Source organism: Manis pentadactyla, chromosome 2 (assembly GCF_030020395.1).
Source record: "Manis pentadactyla isolate mManPen7 chromosome 2, mManPen7.hap1, whole genome shotgun sequence".
Lineage (NCBI taxonomy): Eukaryota > Metazoa > Chordata > Mammalia > Pholidota > Manidae > Manis > Manis pentadactyla.
In genome coordinates, this window is record NC_080020.1 from 116,016,684 (window position 1) to 116,038,837 (window position 22,154).

At 34.4% G+C, this 22,154-nt stretch overlaps 1 protein-coding gene across 3 annotated transcripts in view; it reads left to right on the top strand.

The window, feature by feature from the left end:
- ZFR (zinc finger RNA binding protein) overlaps positions 1 to 22,154 on the top strand; it is a 70,448-nt gene that overhangs the window by 20,145 nt on the left and 28,149 nt on the right. For all 3 annotated transcript variants that reach the window (XR_008995316.1, XM_057496062.1, XM_057496065.1), the window contains 8 exons: positions 4,266 to 4,513; positions 7,060 to 7,251; positions 7,765 to 8,056; positions 9,924 to 10,117; positions 11,638 to 11,757; positions 12,572 to 12,717; positions 16,246 to 16,408; positions 17,411 to 17,616. Coding sequence is in view for 2 of the 3 variants with exons in the window: in XM_057496062.1 (XP_057352045.1) it covers positions 4,266 to 4,513; positions 7,060 to 7,251; positions 7,765 to 8,056; positions 9,924 to 10,117; positions 11,638 to 11,757; positions 12,572 to 12,717; positions 16,246 to 16,408; positions 17,411 to 17,616 (1,561 nt within the window). In the remaining variant the exon portion in view is untranslated. The remainder of the gene's footprint in view (positions 1 to 4,265; positions 4,514 to 7,059; positions 7,252 to 7,764; positions 8,057 to 9,923; positions 10,118 to 11,637; positions 11,758 to 12,571; positions 12,718 to 16,245; positions 16,409 to 17,410; positions 17,617 to 22,154) is intronic.

Below are 22,154 nucleotides of genomic sequence, written 5' to 3' on the forward strand. Positions count from 1 at the left end.
AATGAACTAGGCAGGCATGTTTGGGAACAACAGTTCCTTGTGGCTAGAATATAGGATATATGGGCAGATGAAAGGATGAGGCTGGAAATACCTGTGTGAAAAGCCATGAAGGCTCTGCTATGGTGTCTGTCTTTATCTTGTGGTCAGGAAGGATGCCAAAGAGATTTTAAGGGAGCAGTGGGAGCAGATTTGTAAGTTAACTGTGACAACCATGTGGAAATGAATTGGAGTGAAGAGATGTTATTAATTCCTAAATCTGTCATTCAGGATTGCCCACATACAACTTTTCTGCCTCTCTTTTATCTGATTAACCAGCTATAACTGTAAATGAAATTTCAGTGAAATCTGAGTGGATACATTTTTAAGAAATATCCACATTAGCATCAACAAAATGGAGGAGTGTGATTGTATCCTTTCCTATTCCTTGTTTCTCTTTTATGTGTACTCCTCCTCTTTTCTGTTTTGCCTTTATCTCTGTCTCAGTTGCTTCAGTAACCTTACCCATAATGGAAAAAATTATGTACTGCTTTATTGAATGAGTAATATATCACTTTAAAACTAGAAACTGTAGATGAAGTAGAGAAAAATTAAGTCATTGGACATTTAGCTCCTAGGCACTAACTGCCATTAACACTTTAGGGCATGTTTTCCTTTGCTTTTCTTCCTTAGGAGTATTTCTATATAAGCATCATGGTTCATTTATAAGAACGAATTTGTCCTATACATACTACTGTGTAAATTGCTTTCTTCTCATTCTAAATGTCCTTCCATGTCACTAAATATAGAGATATAGCATTCCTTTGATTATTGTTTTCCCTTAACTTATTTTAGAAAATTTTAATTCTGCAAAAAAGTTAAAAAAATAGGACAGTTGCCTATATACCATTTACCTAGATTCACTAATTATTAGTATTTTGTTACATTTGGTGTGTTTTTCCTCTTAAAACATATCTTCAAATTGTTCAGGAATGTAAGTTACAGATGACATGATTCTTTGGCCAGAATTCTTCAGCATGTATTTGCCAAGAAAAACGGCGTTCTTTTACATAGTCACAATGCAAATATAAAAAGGAATTGAACTTGTATATTATCTAATACATTTCTTCAATTGTCCACAAATGTCTTTTATGGCTGAACTTTCTATGTGTTTGTGCTTTGTTTTAAATTCAGAGTCCAGTAAGGGGGCCTGCCTTGAATTTGGTTGTCGTATCTTACTCATTTCAGTTTCCTTTAATGTAGAGTAATCCCATTTTTTTCTTGTCTCCCATGACCTTGACATATTTGAAGTTTCAGACCAGTTGTCTTGTGAGTTGTCAGGGTTTCTGCTGGTTGTAGAATATCCTGCAAACTGAATTTACCTGATTTCTTCATTTTTGTTTTGCTTAGATTCAGTGAAACTAAGTAAGCTTTACACTTCATCACATCAGGAGCACATAAATAATGTCAGTTTATTCATTGATGATGCCAAGTATAATCACTGGCTAAAGTGACTACCGAATTTCTCCATTGTAAAGATACCTTTTTCCTTTTATAATTAACCAAATAAACTGTGAATCTGTTATCCAACTTTCAATGTGGTGTTAGAGCCTTTGAAAAATCTCTTAACTGAATCAAGTTCTACAGTGGTGGTTACAAAATCCTTTGTTAGGAATCCTTCTCTAAGGAAACAGAGTCCTTTCCCCCTTCTTTTTTAGTATTAATATGGACTTACTCTTTTTTATTCAATGTAGTATAATATCCATTACTCTCATTTTTCATTTTTGAAGCACACATTGTCCCAAATTTGGCCACCGGGATCCTTTTCAAACTAGCTCCTCAGTGTTTGAGGCTTGGCATCATTAGTCTTTGAGCACTTGTTTCCTTTCTGGCACCATAAAATGTTACAGATACAGATTGAGCTTTTCTTGCCTTAGACTTAAAATCAGCCATTTTGCAAAGGAGCCGTGATTTCTTACTTGCCAGTGGTATTTAGAAACTAAGATCTATCCTTAGAAACACATAGTTTTTAACAGCTACGTATTTATTGTATGGATGTACTGTATTCTAAAATGTCTATTTTGGGACATTCAGTTCCATATTAGGGAAAAACTAGAAACAAGATTGGATAAAATAATCCTTGTATATAAAGATTTGTATGTCTGCCAATTGTTACTCTAAGATAAATTCTTAAATTTGGACTGTTACATCGAAGGGTATTGTGCACTTTTTAAAGATGTGATGTACAGTGTGAAATTGCCATCCAGAGAGATCGTTATTAGGGATTCTGAGTTTTGTGTCTGCAATTTTATATCAGCTACAATTTAGGTAGGTCATTTATTCTTTTTAATTTGTTAAAATGAGTTCTGAAATATTGGTTCCTAGTAAATGGTGGCTTGTAGCATAATGGATTTATTACTAAAATGGTATGTTTTTGTTTCTGATACTGTACATTGAAAAATCTGAACTGTTAGAATTATGTAACTTACTAATTGATAAGCATTTTTAATAAAAATAATTTTTAAGTGAAACTTTTAGTATTCAAAAACTGAGCTTTATCTTATTTCTATATATAACAGGTAGTCATTTAGAAAAGGTCTGTTATAAAAATTTCATATAAAAGTCATGATCCTAACCAGTAATGATCTAAAAATAGCTTTGTTATTTTTTTTTTTTTTTTTTTTTAGTGAGATGTTATAGAGCCTTTAATTCTGTTATTTTTGACTGTACAATTTTATGGTTGTGGTTTAAGAATGAAATTTAAACTGTACATGTTTCTGCAGATAAATTTGAAAGTATTTGGTTGTAGCTTAATTGTTGTCTTTTATCACATTCTTAAATAATAGAGGACATTGGTAGGACTAACCAGTAAGGAGTTTATCTGTTGAGTTTTTCTTTTAACCAATTATTACCAACTTTTTTCCAGTTTTTTTTTTTACTGGTCAAATGCTTATTGATATGCTTACTTCTTCCTTTAATTTTTAGATTTTTTTTTTCCTCTCTTACTAAATACTTTCTGTCTTGTAATCTTCATAAGCATTTAGATAATTAAATATCCTGACATAAAAGTCTAGGAAGGCTTTTTATGAAAATTACTTAACTCTTCTGTATACATCCAGTTTCAGATTTCTGTGATTCTGATTTCTCATGCCTCTTAACTCTCATCTTTCCAATTCATTGTTTCTTCCTGTGTGTGTAGATAAGTATTGAAGTTAGTGGGTCACAAGTCCTTAACTTTTCAGCATAGCAGTCTGCATTTGAGAGACCAACGTTCAGTTTTCTTTGAGTAGTTTTTCTATGTCATCCTGGCAATTAAGAATTTCTCTCTTAAGCTTTATGACTTTGCCCACACATTTCTACTACAAGGAAAAAAGTCTTACTGGAATATGATAAATAGGGAGTCCACCATGTTCCAGAGATCTTAGTTTAGAAGGGCTAAGTTTTCCAGTTTTAAGGTAGGCTTATAAGTAAAATCAGTAACTTTGTCATTTAAAACCTTTATAGATTTTTAAATCTGTAAGTCACTGAACAGAAACAGCATCTATATATATTGTGTCAATACCTAGTTTAATGTTATTCATTCATGACTTTGAACAATGGAAATGGATAGAATCCATACATTTAACCGGAAAATATGGTGCATTTTCATCTTTTGTGAGATGAGAACCAGTGTATTTGGTCCTTAATTCCAAAATCTTCTATCTGTTCTTCTTTTTTTACCTGAACTGTACCTCCATATCAAGGATTTCTGCTAAGCTTTATTCACCTTGCCCCTCTGGTTGCACAGCCCATGGCTTGGTGTCATCTTTGTGTGTTTTCGTCATCTTTCATATATTCTATCTTCTTAGCCACCAGGTATGTCAAATCTTACTTTCATACTTCCTTTTTTTTTTCCTATCTAGTATCCTAGTTCAGACTCTTCTCCAAATCCAGCACTTTCCAAATTGTATTCAGGGAATTCAGGGAATGTTTGCAAGTTGTGTAACCATATAAGTTTATCACATCCCTCCAGGTGAACTCATAAATTCATTGAAGGCAAAAACCCAAGTCTTATACTTTTTAATCTCTGTAACACCTGACATATGTTGAGTAAATAAATGCTTGTTGATTGACTTACATAAAAGGAAGATGAATACATTTTTTTCCTGAGTTTTGTGAGATATACATTATTTGTAAATATGCACATGCAAACCTGCCTTTATTATTAGCAGAATTTATTTTAATTAAATTCATAACATTGAACTTGGCCTCTTACGATTGTGTAACGTGGCCTCTGGTTCTGTTTGCAGGCACGTCTTATTCAGGTTATGAGGCAGCGGTGTACTCGGCCGCCTCCTCCTACTACCAGCAGCAGCAGCAGCAGCAGAAGCAGGCAGCTGCTGCTGCCGCCGCCGCTGCTGCCACCGCCGCCTGGACAGGGACCACCTTCACTAAAAAGGCGCCATTCCAGAATAAACAGCTGAAGCCAAAACAGCCTCCCAAACCGCCCCAGATTCACTATTGTGATGTTTGTAAGATCAGCTGTGCTGGACCACAGGTACTTACGCTGGGTGTTTTACCACCGGTCTTTAATGGTTGTTGCTGATAGCTCAGTATGGTTGATACTCTAACTCTTGTGCCTACAGATAATGTTTACATTATCTTTGCTGTTAGTTTTTAGGTGACACATACATACTTCACTAAACAGTCATTTTTTTAAAGGTATTTGTATTGAGATGTAAGAATTCTGTTAAGAAAAAAACTGTAAAAATGATTATGAATGTAAATGGAAAATGGGCAAATAACTTTTTTTTTCCAGGAAAGAGACTTTGCTCTTTATATAAAACTTAAATTTAGCTTAAAAGTTTCATATTCAAAATAATTGTGATTAGGGGGTAAGGTTGGATTTTCATTTTTTTTTTAGCACACACAGCATATAGCCTTTATACAAAATTTTCAACTTGAGACAATTGGTTATTGATTTCCTTAGCTCTTCTTCAAGGTCCATTTTGAGTGTATGAATAGAATTTTACAACTGAAAAAGGGTAACTGTAGAGATAGTTGAGCTTTTCACACTTGCATTAAAGATGACTTTGTAGATGTATTATTTTTTGGAGTATATAAATCTCAGAAGAAAATTGGCTTTCTGGAATATCAAAAATCCTTAAAATAAGTTCTTCTATTATTATATCTATTATTTTCAGGAAAACATTGAGACTTACTTTTGTATAAGCTTTATAGAAAATGTCACTTATTTCTGTATAATCTTCAGGAGGGAGTAGGAACTATGGGAACAAGAAGGGTACGGGAAATATCTTTTTCAAAAATATCAACTAATAAAGCATGTAGAACCTCAATTTTTTTTTTCCTTGGTTGCTACACCTTGTAATATGTGACTTAGACATGAGTCTGTTTATAAAATCTAGGGAGTTGAGTTCCCTTCCCAACTTTATTAAGAACCAACATCATTTCATGTTAATCCTGGGTGGCTGCAGACATTGCCCACCTGCCCTCTCCTCCAGCCACATAATTACATTGAAACTACTCTGTGATGACTGTTTAAAGGAGATGATGGTATGAGTGGCAAATGTAGACCTCTAACAGGTTTGTTGAATATGTAGCACCAACATGAAAGGGTAAATATCGATGGCTCCAGGATAATAGGTTAACAGCAGCACCTCTGAGTATATAAGGCTGACCAATGATTTGGGTATCTGAATGGTTACACAAGAATAGGCCAATGGTACTTCTGCAAGTTGGAGGCAGTGCCATAAGGGGGTTAATGAGCCTTAAAGGAAAATACTGAATTTTATTTATTTATTATTTTTTTTTTTTTTAGGAGAGCAAGGTACAAGCTTTTATTTAGAAATAAAGTGAGAGAATCGAGCTCCTGGCTAATGCCAGGAGGGGACAAGAGAGCCCGAAAATACTGAAATTTTGAGTTAAGAGTCTAGGCATGTACGTAAGAAGGGAGAGTAAGTCGGTTTAGATGTAAGGGGCCGTGGTTCCAGTCCTGGTGCCGTCACTAATCATGTGGCCTTGGGCAAGTTGAAGGCCTTTAACTTCTTTGGGCTTTTGTTTCCTCACTTACATAATAAGGATTTTTCCTAAATAATTGAGGCTAATACTGTTCATGGAGGCACTTGAGGCCACCACTAGTGAGAGGAGAATCAAATGACTGGGTCTTAGGTTTCCCTCTTTTGTTTGAAAACACAGAGCAACTTTTCTTGTGCATAAGATTTTATTTGGAGAAAGAATTCTCTAGTTTAAAAATTAGAGAGTCATCACTTTGGATAATTTCTCAAGTCTCATCTGGCTCTGAAATTCTATGAAGAATACACAGTTATGTACTAATTGTCTGTCTTAAAAACAACTTTAAAAATAAGATTTAAAAGGAACAATTTGGCCCCACTCAAGAAAAAAACAAACTACCCAGCAGTCCTTATTAACTTCCTCTCATTTTAATAAATCTGCTGCCTTCAAGAAAATTTTTAACATATATTTCACTATTTTGCTGCCTAGTACTACAATAATACTATTTTTCCTTACAAATATATGTAATTTTGTATATGTTAAAAATGTCTGTATTTTTCAAAGGCTTTGTTCAAGGTGACAGGAATTCTATGTTAAAGTGCATTCTAAGTTAGAAAAGTCAGTTCTGTAAATAAACATGCCTGTTTGTAAAGGCTTGTTACCATACAATAACTTTATTTTTCTTCTCATGATGTAGATACATTTTCTTCTCTCATCTTAATCCTATAATTACATAATTTCTTTGTGGAAAGATCACTGTCAATTATTCTCTATCCAGCATTAATATAAGGAGCAAAAGATGCAAATTCTTAAAAGTGACAGTAGTTATCTATATTGAAAGCATGGCTGCATACGAAAGTCATCTGTAAATTGGTGTTAGATGACTGTATTCTTGGTAATAAACAAGATACAGAGTCATAGATAGATCACATAGGTAATTCCACATGCTCTTGTTCACTTGCTTTTACAATTGTTTAGTCCTCATTTTTAAATGAGTATTAGAGATTTTGGAATTGAATAATTTCAAATGTAGACAAAATTAGCAGAATTTACCCTTTTTGTTTGAAACAGACTTATAAAGAACATTTAGAAGGACAAAAACATAAAAAAAAAGAAGCTGCATTGAAAGCCTCACAAAATACCAGCAGCAGCAACAGCTCTGCCCGTGGGACTCAGAACCAGCTGCGCTGTGAGCTCTGTGATGTGTCCTGCACAGGAGCAGATGCATATGCTGCCCACATTCGTGGTGCTAAGCATCAGAAAGTAGGTGTTTTTTTCCCCACACACCCTCATGTCTTACTCTGTTTTCTTTTACTTTTTCAATGGGGATTTAAAAATGTAAAGGTGGCTTCAAAATTTGAAAACTTGCTTATATGCTAATATATGTAAAGCTGACATCAAATAATCATTGCTTAAAGAGGAAAAGACTAAAGACCTTCTTTGAATTGAACTAGATCTTTTATTCCAACTGGAAATTAGTTGTATCATTATTTTCCTCCTCTTGTTATGCTTGTCTTGATTGGCATGCATGTGGCCAAGTCATTTCATCCTTCTCACCTTAGTTCCCTCACCTGGTGGCAGACGGAACATGTATCCATATCTGCTTCCCAGATGTTATTTTGAAAGTGATGAGTTTTGTGTATAAAAATATATAACAGAAAAAGTACAACAAAGAAAAATAGAGTTCAGGTTTTCATTTCATATAATGTCTTTTAGGGAAACTTAAAAATCTACTCTTTGAGTTTCCTCACAAATAAATATGCTTTTATTTTGTAGGTGGTTAAATTACACACGAAACTTGGTAAACCCATTCCTTCAACAGAACCAAATGTTGTCAGCCAAGCTACTTCTTCAACAGCTGTGTCTACTTCAAAACCAACAGCCTCTCCTTCAAGCATTGCATCGAGCAATTGTTCTGTGAATACTTCATCAATTGCAGCTTCTTCAGTGAAAGGTCTTACAACTACAGGAAACTCGTCTCTAAATAGCACATCCAACACTAAAGTATCAGCAGTGCCTACAAATATGGCTGCCAAGAAAACATCTACACCCAAAATAAACTTTGTTGGCAAGTACTGAAGTTCTCTGTTTCTCCTAACTCTAGCAAAATGATGTTTCTCCTCCATTCCAGGATTAGCCTTTCTGCTTACACTGCAGTACTCGTGTCCTCCCTTCTCTGGGACCTTGTTCTATCATGTATCTGTATTTTTTCCTCCAGTTCTTAGACCTCTAATGGTTTTTTTCTCTCTTCCCTTCAGCCATATAGGTATACCTGTGTCTTCATAGGTAATAGTCTTAAAACAGATATTTTCTCATTCCTATAATATTCTCAAGCCAGTAACCCTAATTCTTTTTATACTTCTATACTTCTTTCCAGTCGTCAGTCTGTTATAGTGTTTCCACTCTGCTCTGCTCTTAGACTGCTTTCAGAAGTCACCAAAGACCTAATTACCAAACCCAGTGGTCAGTTTTCGGTTTCATCCTGTTGACCTCTCTAATATTTGACACAGTGACTGCTGTACCTTAAAACTTAAGATACAGCTCTCTCTCGCTCCCTCTTATGTGTTGATACACCCCTTTCTCCGGTGTCTTTGTTGGTTCTCCTTCCTTCATGTCAGTAAATGGTGGTATTCCTAAGTTCTGATTCTGGTTCTTGCCTCACTCTACTCACCCAGTATTCATGAGTGGTGTCATTCATATCTGTGTGCAGTGACTTTGAAATAATTGGGGCAAACTCAAAACCTCCCAACCTGAGTTCTAGATCCATCCATATTTTAGGTATTCTCTGGTTATCTGTACAGCTCTGTGGATGCCTGCCAGTGTCTCATTCTAACTTCTTACCTCATCACAAGAGTACCATGAAATAATCTCATAAAATTGCTGCTTTTCCACATGGGAAACTTCATGACATTATTTATTATTTATTGCCTCCTCTGGTTATTTACCTAGTCCTTTTGTTTCTATCGCTACAAAAAATATCTTTCCTTCATAGCCACTACCTTGTTTTTAGGCCTTCAAAGTCTCTTCCTCAGAGCTTTCTCTCTCCTTGCGGATTAATCCAGTCTCCCAACACTTATGAAAGTCATTTTGTTAAAAATACATTTCAAATTGTATTAGTCTCCTGCTTATAAATTTTCAGTGGCCTTCCCCTTGCATATACAGGAAAAAACTATATCCCTTAGATAATGTCATCGAAGGCCCTTCACAGTCTGACCCCTACATCGGTTATTTTAACTTTTACTTAGGTAGTAGTTCATACTGAATTACTGAGTCTTCCTTAAATTTACTATAGTCTTTTTAAGTCTATGTTAATACTCTTTTTTGTACACACTATCCTTCCTGTGTAGACATTCTCTTCTTTCTGCCTGGCCAGTTCATACTTTTTACTCCTCTTTCAAAGCCCAGCTCAAGTGTCACACCCTTAGTGAAGCCTTTCCTAAGTGGGTCAGGTTAAAGGGCAATGGCTACTTTGCTTCACATTCTCACAGTACTCTATGCAGACTTACTATAGCACTTTTCACATTGTATTATTACTATTACTTATATCTTCCATAAGTTGTCGCCTCAGAGGCAGCTGTACTATCTCATATTACCAGAACTTGGAACAGTGCTCAGTTCCTTGGCAAGGAACTAAAGATACATACATGAATTAGGCTTAGACTTACCTTTTTAGGTATTTGATGTTATGAGAGTGTGGTGGGGAAGGAGAGGGTTATTGGGTGGGGGAGAAGGAATATCACCACATGTATTTTTTTAATCGGATTAAAAGCCAAATGGTTTATGAGGTTCTTCAAAATTCTGAACTATTGTATGCCAAGTAGAAGTTTGACTATTGGTAGAAAAGATAAGAACTTTATATGAAGTTTTTGTTGTACCAGCTTATACATTTATACAGAAAGATACCTGAAATTTCTGTAATTCTTATGTTCTCCTAGGTGGTAATAAGCTGCAATCAACAGGAAATAAAACAGAAGACTTAAAAGGAGCTGAATGTGTTAAAAGCACTCCTGTCACTTCTGTTCAGATACCAGAAGTAAAGCCAGACACAGTGTCAGACCCAGTTACACCTGCATCTCTTGCAGCATTGCAGAGTGACGTGCAGCCAGTGGGCCATGATTATGTGGAGGAGGTATTAATTGGAGATTATGCTGTGAGATGAGATAAAAAGCATTATCACTTTGTTGCATGCATGCTTTACATGTAAAATTAAATTATATTCAATTAGATTTAGGTTACTCATGAAGAAATATCAAAAGAATCTTCATTAAAGGTTTTTGAAAAGCATACCCTTTAAATTTGCCTAAGTGACATCACATTGTTTTGTTAACTTACCTCCTTCTCTGCTAATATCAGCACTCTGCTATTGTAAAGTAACTTCCCATTTATTTAGTAGGCATTCTTGTAATTATCCTTCAACTATCGTCAACATAAAAAGCAAAAAATTATGAGCAGCAAATATGTTGACAAAGAGCTGATTATTTATTACTCTAAACAATCACTTAATTTCTTATGTAAAGCTGAGGTTCTTGATTTAACAGATCTTGCTTATTTGGTTTCTCAAGCTGATTAGAAAACTAGTCCTGTTTTACAGGTAAAAGTAAACTCGGTAAAAACAGAGTTGTTGAGGGAACATCAAAGGGACTTGTAAAGTATTTGCTGTTAGCAGAAAGAGTAACATCAAGTGGTATAGCACTACCCTTGCTCTGTATTGTAGAACATGTATGAGTTCTCTGAACTTCAGTGTCCATGTCTATTCAATTTGGGTATTCTCAAAGTTGTGAAAACTAGATGAAGTACAGTGCCTAGCATATACAGTAGATTTGGTAAATATTTGTACCTTCATATTTTTCCCCCATCAAGAAAAATAATGTATTTTGTTGGGTCCTTGGTTTACAAGATGGAAAACTGGGTTATATAGTTTGTAAATAGTTCATATATAATTTTAACTTAAAGTTACAGCTCTTAAAAGGTGTACAGAGCCAGAACACCATAATCTCCAGTGATAGTCATTAAGTAATCAAGGAATTGCATTCAGAGCCAGTCTTGAAAGCTTGCACAATTTGAACTTACGTACTTACAGACTTAGGTAGTAATATACTCCAGAACAATATAGACTTCCTAATAACATTCCCGTCTATTTGTCTTCCTAACTAACTGGTCGTGGAATTAGAAAAAATTGACTTTGGCTTTCTATACAGTTATATGTATAAAATCTTCAGCTTTGTAGATACTAGTATACCAAAATAATGCCTTTCATCATGTTATCTCCATCTTCAAGAACAGTACATGTATTCAGTAGCAGAGGTATTCAGTAACTATTTATTAGAGCATTTAATGTATCTAATTGGACAAAAGTATGAAAATTAATTACAAATAAATACATGCTAACACATCTTGCACACCACAGTTAAAATTTCTAATATTTAGTTTGTTTCTATATTTAAAAGGATTTAAATATTAAATAATCTAAAATATTACATCACCTCTTACATTTTTCTTAAAACTATTAAAATATTATATTACTTCTTACATTTTTCTTAAACTTGTTCACAACATTTCTTTTATCAGAGAATCTGTGGAAGTTCATGAATAGGATCTTCAACTGTAGCATTCCTTTTATGATTCTGGAATTTTTTCTTCCATATCAAGGTACGAAATGATGAAGGAAAAGTAATTCGATTCCATTGTAAATTATGCGAGTGCAGTTTTAATGATCCCAATGCTAAGGAGATGCACTTAAAAGGGCGAAGACACAGACTTCAATATAAAGTGAGTAAAATTTCAAGCATCTTTTTTAAAGCATCTTGGAACATTCTAGATGCAAAACAAAGCATCTGAACATAACTCACTGAGCCCATGAACTCCCACTCAAGATTAGCATCTCATGTCTTAGATTCAGATTGTTGGTCTTTACTGATCAATTTGTTATACACAGGTCAGAACAATATAACCTATTTCATTATTTTTGTGAGGTGGCAAAATAAAACTATAACACTGTTTACATCAGTGCTCATGAAAAGGTAATTGCTTCACTTAAACTGTTTTGGTAGAATTCCCACTAAAATGAATTTTGAGATGAGGAATTCTTCATGAAAAACACTTCAAGTGTTAACTCTAAATACTGAATTTAAAGTTTTTTAATTAGGCTGGACTAATGCACTAGATACATGTTTTCTAAACAAAGAGGTTTGTTAAAGGGCAATACTTTTATATGAAAAGAAACTAATCACCAACTCAAGACATTTAAAGTCATCTGTTTACAAACAAGTAGAGGAAAATTAAATACCTGTTAATCCCCTAAGAATTTCATTCATTGATCACTACTAAGTTATATACTTTTCACATAGAAAGATGTAATTGTAAAGTTAAACAGGTAATATTATGGGTGGGAGAAAAAAAAGAAAGTTTATTAATGTATTCTCAGCCTTTCCTGTGAGTCAACTCATTTGCTGATTTACTTTTATAATGGGTATTTGCAACTAAAAGCCTCTGATGAAAGAATATATGGGATTCTGTGATTTAAAAGTATGTGTAGACTGTTGGAAGAGCTGCTAGTTTTTAAATGTCTTGTATATTTTAACAGAAAAAAGTAAATCCAGATTTGCAAGTAGAAGTAAAGCCTAGTATTCGAGCAAGAAAGATTCAAGAAGAGAAAATGAGGAAGCAAATGCAGAAAGAGGAGTATTGGCGAAGAAGAGAAGAAGAAGAACGCTGGAGAATGGAAATGAGGTAATGTCTTTTAACTTTCAGTAGCCTGATAATTGGTTCAGCCTTTCTAAAGAAACTTAGCTATTCTGAGTATGTGGGTTCCATTCAAAGTAATCCAGATTTATTGAATGTACTTTTAATTTTCATTTTTCAAGTAGATCCTAGGTCTAGGAAAGAAATGCATTAAAATTAAGTTATTAGCTATTCTATTCTAGTATTTGACTGTGGCCCTGGTATTAAGAGTTATGTGGTAAGTGGTATCTTACATATATATATTAAATATATGAAGAAATGGTTTAATGTTATAAATATATGCCTTATCAATTTAAAACAATCAAAAGAGAACATTTAATTACATGATAAAACTATCCTGAGAATAAGATTTAGTAGGTTCTAAATATTAATAACATTTCTTTCTAAAAAGAAACTTACATTAGAAACTTTAAAAGCTATAGGGGAGATGAAATGAGAAAACAACTTTCAAAGATACATAAATGTTTAGTTTTATTGATCTAACTAACATAACTATAATAGTACAATTTAGTCACTTTTAGAATGTTCACGGAGTTGTGCATTCACCACAATCAATTTTAGAACATTTTCATCACCACCAAGGAAATTATGAATCCATTAGCAGTTACTGTCTTTTCTTCTCCCATCCCCTCCCTGCACCCCTAACCACTAACATACTTTCTATCTCTCTGGATTTACCTATTCTGGAGAATTCATAAAAATGGAATCATAAAATAGGTGGTCTTTTGTGTCTGGCTACTTTCACTTAGCATGATGTTTTCAAGCTTCATGCATATATCAATACTTCATTCCTTTTTATGACTAAATAATATTCCATCATTTGGATGTACCAATTTTATCCATTCATCAATTGTTGGAAATTTATGGTGTTCACCGTTTAAGGCTGTCACGAATACTGCTATGAATATTTGTGTAAAAGTTCTAAAGCACAATTTCAAAAAATAAAAACAAGTATAATATATGCATAATTTATGACCCACTTTTTTCATTTATGTATCAACATAAAAAATTTTTTCCATGGTAGCTTATTTTCTTGTGCAGGTATAAAATTTTCTTTATAACCAGTCCCATATTGTTTGGTATTTAGGTTGTTTCTAGTACTCCCCTAATATAATTATTACATTAACCATCCTTGAGGCTAATATTATTGTGTAAATCATGATAAGTTTCTAAGAATAAAGGCACAGAAATGGAAACATTTGCTTGAAGGATGCCCTCTGTTTGTACTGGATAGTATAACCTACTGGTTCTCAAACTTTCTGATATCAGGACCCTTTATATTCAATAATTATTTGAAGACTCCAAAGAACTTTTGCTTATGTATGCTTATCAAGATTTGCTATATTAGAAATTAAAACTGAGAAATCTAAATATTCATTGTAAAATGACCTTTTAATTATATTCATCTACATAATTAAATATAGTTAATGACTATAATATATGACTATAAGGTATATTTAATAAATAACAATATGGTGAAAACTGACAAAATAACTATATTTCTTTCCCAGAATAGTGGGAATGACAGTATTGCACATTTTTGCAGATCTCTTTAATGTTTGGCTTAAGAGAAGGAAGCATGCTTCTCATATCTGCTGTGTGTAATATGCTGTGATGCCATTTTGCCTCTGGATAACTCCAGTGTATGCTCATAAAAAGAATGATAATAGAAAAGGCAAATGATGTGTTATATCATTATGAAAGTAATTTTGATGTCTTGGGTTCCCTGAGCCACACCTTGAGAACTATTGCTGTAACTTATTAAAATCTCTGCAATGAGAGAGTGAAATGTGAGAGCCATTTTTATTTCAATTTGAATTGTTTGTATTACTAGCAAATTGAATTTTTGTTTCATTCTTGATCATGTGTATTTATTCTATGGTAAGTTGCCTATTCATTAATTTTTTACTTACCTGTTGTTGATTTTTATAGACACTTCTTAAATTGTAGCTGTTAACCCATTATTAATGTGTTACCTTTAAGTAGTTTTTGCTGTTACAGACTGTTACATATCAACTTATTTTTAAGGTATTTAAATCTACCAGTCTCCTTTATGAAGTTTCTACCTTAGTAATGCATTGGAAATTCTCCTCTGTACCTAGATTATGCAGTTATTTCCTGTTTTCACTAATACTTCAAATACTAATCACCTACTGTATGCCAAGAAGTAGCACTTAGTGTGTTTGGCACTGAGTATTAATTGGCAAACAATGGATAAAGGCCCCTGTCCTTATTTAACTTGAACATCTTTTGTAATAACAATGTAATTTAGTAATAGTAATAGTTAATTATTCAAAACAGGAATGAACATGATTTTCCAGAGCCTTCAAGCTGATTTTATTCGTTTTCTCTCAAGGCCTATATAACATAAAAATAAGGTTTTATACTTCTCCAAAGTCTTAAGTTGGGTGACCTAAAACACACTGCTTATTTCCAACCTGAGGAAGTTGGTAGTTTCTGCAGTGCTACTTGAGAAGCACACTTCTTTCTTTTGTATTGTATTAAACAAATTTGTCTAATAAAATCTTATTGCTACCAAAATTTGTGTTAGTGCTATGAGATTTCCCATGGGAGTAACTGGTATCCTACTTTGAAGCTGAAAATGAGGATAGAACTGCAAGAGAGTAAGGCAGTGAAAAAGAAATTAGATCCTGGAAATGCTGACCATTAAAGCAGAGACTACACACTTGCTGTCCATAGTCCATATTCACCTTGTGCGTATTTTATTTGGTATACATAGTATTTTAAAATCTGAACCAACATTTAATGATCAACATCAAAGACATTGAAAAACTTCAAAAATCCTGATGACTTTGTGATTACAACCTGTATTCCCTTACAGCAATAATTAATAGGAGCTTGAGTTGCAGCTGTTGTCTCTAGTCAGAACATGCTTTCTACTTACATAGTATCCGCAACCCTTAATGTGTCCCCAAGAATGGGACAGTGTGAGTTGCTGTATGTTACTGTCTTCCACTGTTAGGTTTCCTCATAGGAGACACATGTCTGTCTCTGCTTGTATCATAGATGGGGAAATTAAAGATAGTCTGAAAGGGGTCTCTCTAAGGAAAAAGTAGGAGAGCACATTTCTTTGGAGACATGAAGAAAATTTCTATATGTGTGCCTTGGGTCTTTTGCTCACTTAACTGGTCTAGCCACTTTGGGGTAGGCATTTAAGTTTACAATCCTTCCCTTAAAGAGGGAGAGATTGGAAGGAGCCCTGAAGTTTCTGATGCTTGTTCTTTTGACTGACATCAGGCTGTAAAATTTTGTCCTTCTTTTCCTTCTGTTCTTTCATTCTCTTTTCACTTTCATTTACTTCTAGATTGATGTAAATAAGGGAAAGAGAAATAAAGTAAAATAGTAAAAAAGCATTTACCTAAGCTAATTTGAGGGTTTTTGTTTTTGGGGTTTTTGTTTTGTTTTGTTTTTGCTTTTTATGATGTTATTGATGTAAGTTCTCAGGTTGCGTTTTTCTCACAGGTTTATTTATAATTAATATTCTGTATGTTTCAGACGTTATGAAGAGGACATGTACTGGAGACGAATGGAGGAAGAACAGCATCATTGGGATGATCGCCGCCGAATGCCTGATGGAGGCTATCCTCATGGTCCTCCAGGCCCATTAGGCCTTCTGGGAGTCCGCCCAGGCATGCCTCCTCAGCCACAGGGGCCTGCAGTGAGTGTCCACTTTGTTTATATAGGGGGTGAGAGTGCAAGACTGGTTAGCATTAGAAGATAATAGTTTGGGGGGCAAATTCCTACATTTAATAGTCTCATAATCTCAATGTAAGTTCTTTATTTGATTTAGAATTTTCCCTCCATTAGAGGTTATCAACTCATGTCTTTATAAGGACTTCATAGAGTTTCCATGAATCTTGAATCTTATCTTCAGTGTAAGATAAATAGGAGCAGAGCTGCTTTTGCCAGCTCTTCTTTCACATCAGAGATTTTCTTGCCTTTGTTCTTTAGATTATCAGGAACAATTAATTTTGAAGGCAGTTGCTTTGCCTTCAGAATTTTTCTTATGTTTCCATCCCCAGTGATGTAGAATCATTTTTCTTTTTTCAAATTATGACAGTCTAAAATCTACTTTGTAATTCAGTGCAGCATAAAGGGGAGTAGGTAAATGATTCAAGATGAGCGCAAGAGGAAACTGTAGAAAAGGCCTGCATCTTGACAATTTATATTCCATGGAAGCTGGATTATGAGGAACAGTTTATAGAAGTTTAGACTACGGAAGGCAACAAGATATTTTTTGTTTGTTTTGTTTTCACTTAGGAAAAAACTGCAAATTTCACCTCAACTTATTCTCTTTCTTGTCTTTGCACAGAACAGCCATTTGTAAAAACTTGTTTATTAAAAACAAAAAACATTTTAAGAATCACTTTTTTAAAGTTGAGTAAAAAGTATTTTTATAATTTTAGATAGTGTTATAATTTTACTTGATTTGAGGCAAAGCATGTATATACGTATATACTTAAATACTTTTGATAGTGTAACTTTTCATAGTTTGCGTTTTTGTTTTTATGGAAACAGAAAAACAGATAGTTTTAAATGGGCATTTTGCATAATTGACTTTCTTACTAAAAAGTTATGACAAACATGTATAGATGAAAAATGAGTTTACTTCTGCTCAGGAAACATATTTTTTAATGAAATAATTTTTTTTTCTCTCTAGCCTTTACGCCGCCCTGACTCATCTGATGACCGTTATGTGATGACAAAACATGCGACCATTTATCCAACTGAAGAGGAATTACAGGCAGTTCAGAAAATTGTTTCTATCACTGAACGTGCTTTAAAACTTGTTTCAGACAGTTTGTCTGAACATGAGAAGAGCAAGAACAAAGAGGGAGATGATAAGAAAGAGGGAGGTAAAGACAGGTATGTTATAAGAGTTAATTTATTTTGTACAGTTGTGTTTTTCATACATGGAATTCCTAACACTTGAAGTAAAAGTTACAATGACTGAAAACTCTCAGGTGTGATTCTACGTGTTTTAACATGTTGGTTAAATATTTAACATATTCAACTGCCTTTTTTTATTTTTTATTTTTTATTTTTTATTAAGGTATTATTGATTTACACTCTTATGAAGGTTTCACATGAAGAAACAATGTGGTTACTACATTTACCCATATTATCAAGTCCCCACCCATACCCTATTGCAGTCACTGTCCATCAGTGTAGTAAGATGCCACAGATTCACTGTTTGCCTTCTCTGTGCTACACTGTTTTCCCCGTGACACCCCACACCATGTGTACTAAACATAATACCCCTCAATCTGCATCCCCCTCCTTCCCGACCCGTCCTCCCACACCCATCCCCTTTGGTAACCTCTAGTCCCTTCTTGGAGTCTGTGAGTCTGCTGCTAATTTGTTCCTTCAGTTTTGCTTCGTTGGTATACTCCACAAATGAGGGAAATCATTTGGCACTTGTCTCTCTCCACCTGACTTATTTCACTGAGCATAATATCCTCCCGCTCCATCCATGTTGTTGCAAATGGTACGATTTGTTTCTTTCTTGTGGCTGAATAGTATTCCATTGTATATATGTACCACATCTTCTTTATCCATTCATCTCTTGATGGACACTTAGGTTGCTTCCATATCTTGGCTATTGTAAATAGTGCTGTGATAAACATAGGGGTGCATATGTCTTTTTGAATCTGAGAACTTGTATTCTTTGGGTAAATTCCAAACAGTGGAATTCCCAGGTCAAATGGTATTTCTATTTTGAGTTTTTTGAGGAACCTCCGTACCGCTTTCCATAATGGTTGAACTAACTTACATTCCCACCAGCAGTGTACGAGGGTTCCCCTTTCTCTGCATCCTTGCCAGAATTTGTTGTTCTTAGTCTTTTCAATGCTGGCCATCCTTACTGGTGTGAAGTGATATCTCATTGTGGTTTTAATTTGCATTTCCCTGATGATTAGTGATGTGGAGCATCTTTTCATGTGTCTGTTGGCCATCTGAATTTCTTCTTTGGAGAATTGTCTCTTGATATCCTCTGCCCATTTTTTAATTGGGTTATTTGCTTTTTGGGTGTTGAGGTGTGTTGAGTTCTTTATATATTTTGGATGTTAACCCCTTGTCAGATAAGTCATTTACAAATATATTTTCCCATACTGTAGGAGGCCTTTTTGTTCTGTTGATGGTGTCCTTTGCCTTACAGAAGATTTAGTTTGATGTAGTCCCATGTGGTCATTTTTGCCTTTGTTTCCCTTGCTTGAGGAGATGCATTCAGGAAGAAGTTGCTTATGCTTATATTCAGGAGATTTTTGCCTATGTTGTCTTCTAAAAGTTTTATGGTTTCATGACTTATATTCAGGTCTTTGATCCATTTCAAGTTTACTTTTGTGTGTGGGGTTAAACAATAATCCAGTTTCATTCTCTTGCATGTAGCTGTCCAGTTTTGCCAACACCAGTTGTTCAAGAGGCTGTCATTTCCCCATTGTATGTCCATGGCTCCTTTATCATATATTACTTGACCATATATGGTTGGGTTTATATCAGGGCTCTCCAGTCTGTTTCATTAGTAGTCTATGATTCTGTTCTTCTGCTAGTACCAAATTTTCTTGATTACTGTGGCTTTGTAGTAGAGCTTAAAGTTGGGGAGCATAATCCCCCAAGCTTTATTCTTCCTTCTCAGGACTGCATTGGCTATTTGGGGTCTTTTGTTGTTCCATATAAATTCTACAATGATTTGCCTTAGTTCATTGAAGAATGCTGTTGGTATTTTGATAGGAATTGCATTGGATCTGTAGATTGCTTTAGGCAGGATGGCCATTTTGACAGTATTAATTCTTCCTGTCCGTGAGCATGGGATGTGTTTCCATTTATTGGTATCTTCTTTAATTTCTCTCATGAGTGTCTTGCAGTTTTCATAGTATAGGTCTTTCACTTCCTTGGTTAGGTTTATTCATAGGTATTTTATTCTTTCTTATGTAATTGTGAATGGAATTGTTTTATTGATTTCTCTTTCTATTAGTTCATTGTTAGTCCAGGTGTTTTGTTCTTAGGTAGTTTTTTGATTACCAATTCAATTTTGTTGCTGGTAAATCATCTCTTCAGATTTTCTGTTTCTTTCTGCATCAGCCTTGCAAGGTTGTATTTTTCTAGAGTGTTGTCCACTTCTTCTAGGTTATCCAGTTTGTTGGCATATAATTCTTCATCGTATTCTCTAATAATTCTTTGTATTTCTGTGGTGTCCGTAATGATTTTTCCTTTCTTGTTTCTGATTCTGTGTATGTGTGTAGACTCTCTTTTTTTTTCTTGATAAGTCTGGCTAGGAGTTTATCTATTTTGTTTATTGTCTCAAAGAACCAGCTCTTGCTTTCATTGATTCTATTGTTTTATTCTTCCTGATATTATTTACTTATGCTCTGATCTTTATTTTTTCCCTCCTTCTACTGTCTTTGGGTCTCATTTGTTCTTCTTTTTCTAGTTTTGTTAATGGTGAGTTTAGAGTGTTCGTATGGGATTGTTCTTCTTTCCTGAGGTAAGCCTGTATTGCAATATACTTTCCTCTTAGAATGGCTTTTACTGAGTCCCACAGATTTTGCAGTGTTGAATTATTGTTGTCATTTGTCTCCATATATTGCTTGATCTCTGTGTTTATTTGGTCACTGATCCATTGGTTATTTAGGAGAATGTTTTGAAGCCTCCATGTGTTTGTGGAATTTTTCATTTTCTTTGCATAATTTATTTCTAGTTTCATACATTTGTTGTCAGAGAAACTGGTTGGTACAATTTCAATCTTTTTGAATTTACCAAGGCTCTTTTTGTGGCCTAGTATATGATCTATTCTTGAAAGTGTTCCATGTACACTTGAGACAAATGTGAATTCTGCTGCTTTTGGATGTGGAGTTCTGTAGATGTCTCTTAGGTCCAGCTATTCTAATGTGTTGTTCCGTACCTCTCTCTCCTTACTTATTTTCTGTCTGGTTGATCTGTCCTTTGGAGTGAGTGGAGTGTTGAAGTCTCCTAGAATAAGTGCATTGCATTCTATTTCCCCTTTTAATTCTGTTAGCATTTGTTTCACATATGTAGGTGCTCCTGTGTTGGGTGCATGGATATTTATAATGGTTATATCCTCCTGTTGGATTGACCCCTTTATCATTATATAATGTCCTTCTTTGTCTCTTGTGATTATCATTGTTTTGAAGTCTATTTTGTCTGATACAAGTACTGTAACTCCTGCTTTTTTCTCTCTATTAGTTGCATGAAATATCTTTTTCCATCCCTTCACTTTTAGTGACTGTATGTCTTTTGATGAGTGCATTCATCCATTTAAATTTAGGGTGATTATTGGTAGGTATGTACTTATTGCCATTGCAGGGTTTAGATTCGTGGTTACCAAAGGTTCAAGGTTAACTTCCTTACTGTCTAAGAGTCTAACTTAAACTCACTTAATATGCTATTATAAACACAACCTAAAGGTTCTTTTTTTCTCCTTTTTCTTCCTCCTCCATTGTTTATATATTAGATTTCATATTCTGTACTCTTTGTCTATCCCTTGATTGACTTTGGGGATAGTTGATTTAATTTTGCATTTGCTTAGTAATTAACTGTTCTACTTTCTTTACTGTGGTTTTATTATCTCTGGTGACGGCTATTAAACTTTAGGAACACTTCCATCTATAGCAGTCCCTCCAAAATAGACTGTAGAGATGGTTTGTGGGAGGTAAATTCTCTCAGCTTTTGCTTATCTGGAAATTTTTTAATACCTCTTTCAAATTTAAATGATAATCTTGCGGGATAAAGTATTCTTGGTTCGAGGCCCTTCAGCTTCATTAAATACTTCATGCCACTCCCTTCTGGTCTGTAAGGTTTCTGCTGAGAAGTCTGATGATAGCCTGATGGGCTCTCCTTTGTATGTGATCTTATTTCTTTCTCTGGCTGCTTTTAATAGTCTGTCCTTATCCTTGATCTTTGCCATTTTAATTACTGTATGTCTTGGTGTTGTCTTCCATGGGTCCCTTGTGTTGAAAGATCTGTGCACCTTCATGGGCTGAGAGACTATCTCCTTCCCCAGATTGGGGAAGTTTTTGGCTATTACCTCCTCAAAGACACTTTCTTTCCCTTTCTTTCCTTCTGGTACCCCTATAATGTGAATGTTGTTCTGTTTGGATTGTTCACACAGTTCTCTCAATATTCTTTCATTCTTAGAGTTCCTATTTTCTCTCTGTGCCTCAGGTTCTTTGTATTCCTCTAATATCTATTTCATTTATTGTCTCCTCCACTATATCTAATCTGCTTTAATATCCTCCATTGTGCTCTTCAACAATTGGCTCTCTGACCGGAATTCATTCCTGAGTTCTTGAATATTTTTCTGTACCTCCATGAGCATGTTAATGATTTTTATTTTGAAATCTCTTTCAGGAAGATTCATATGAAAGATTTCATTTGAATCTTCTCTG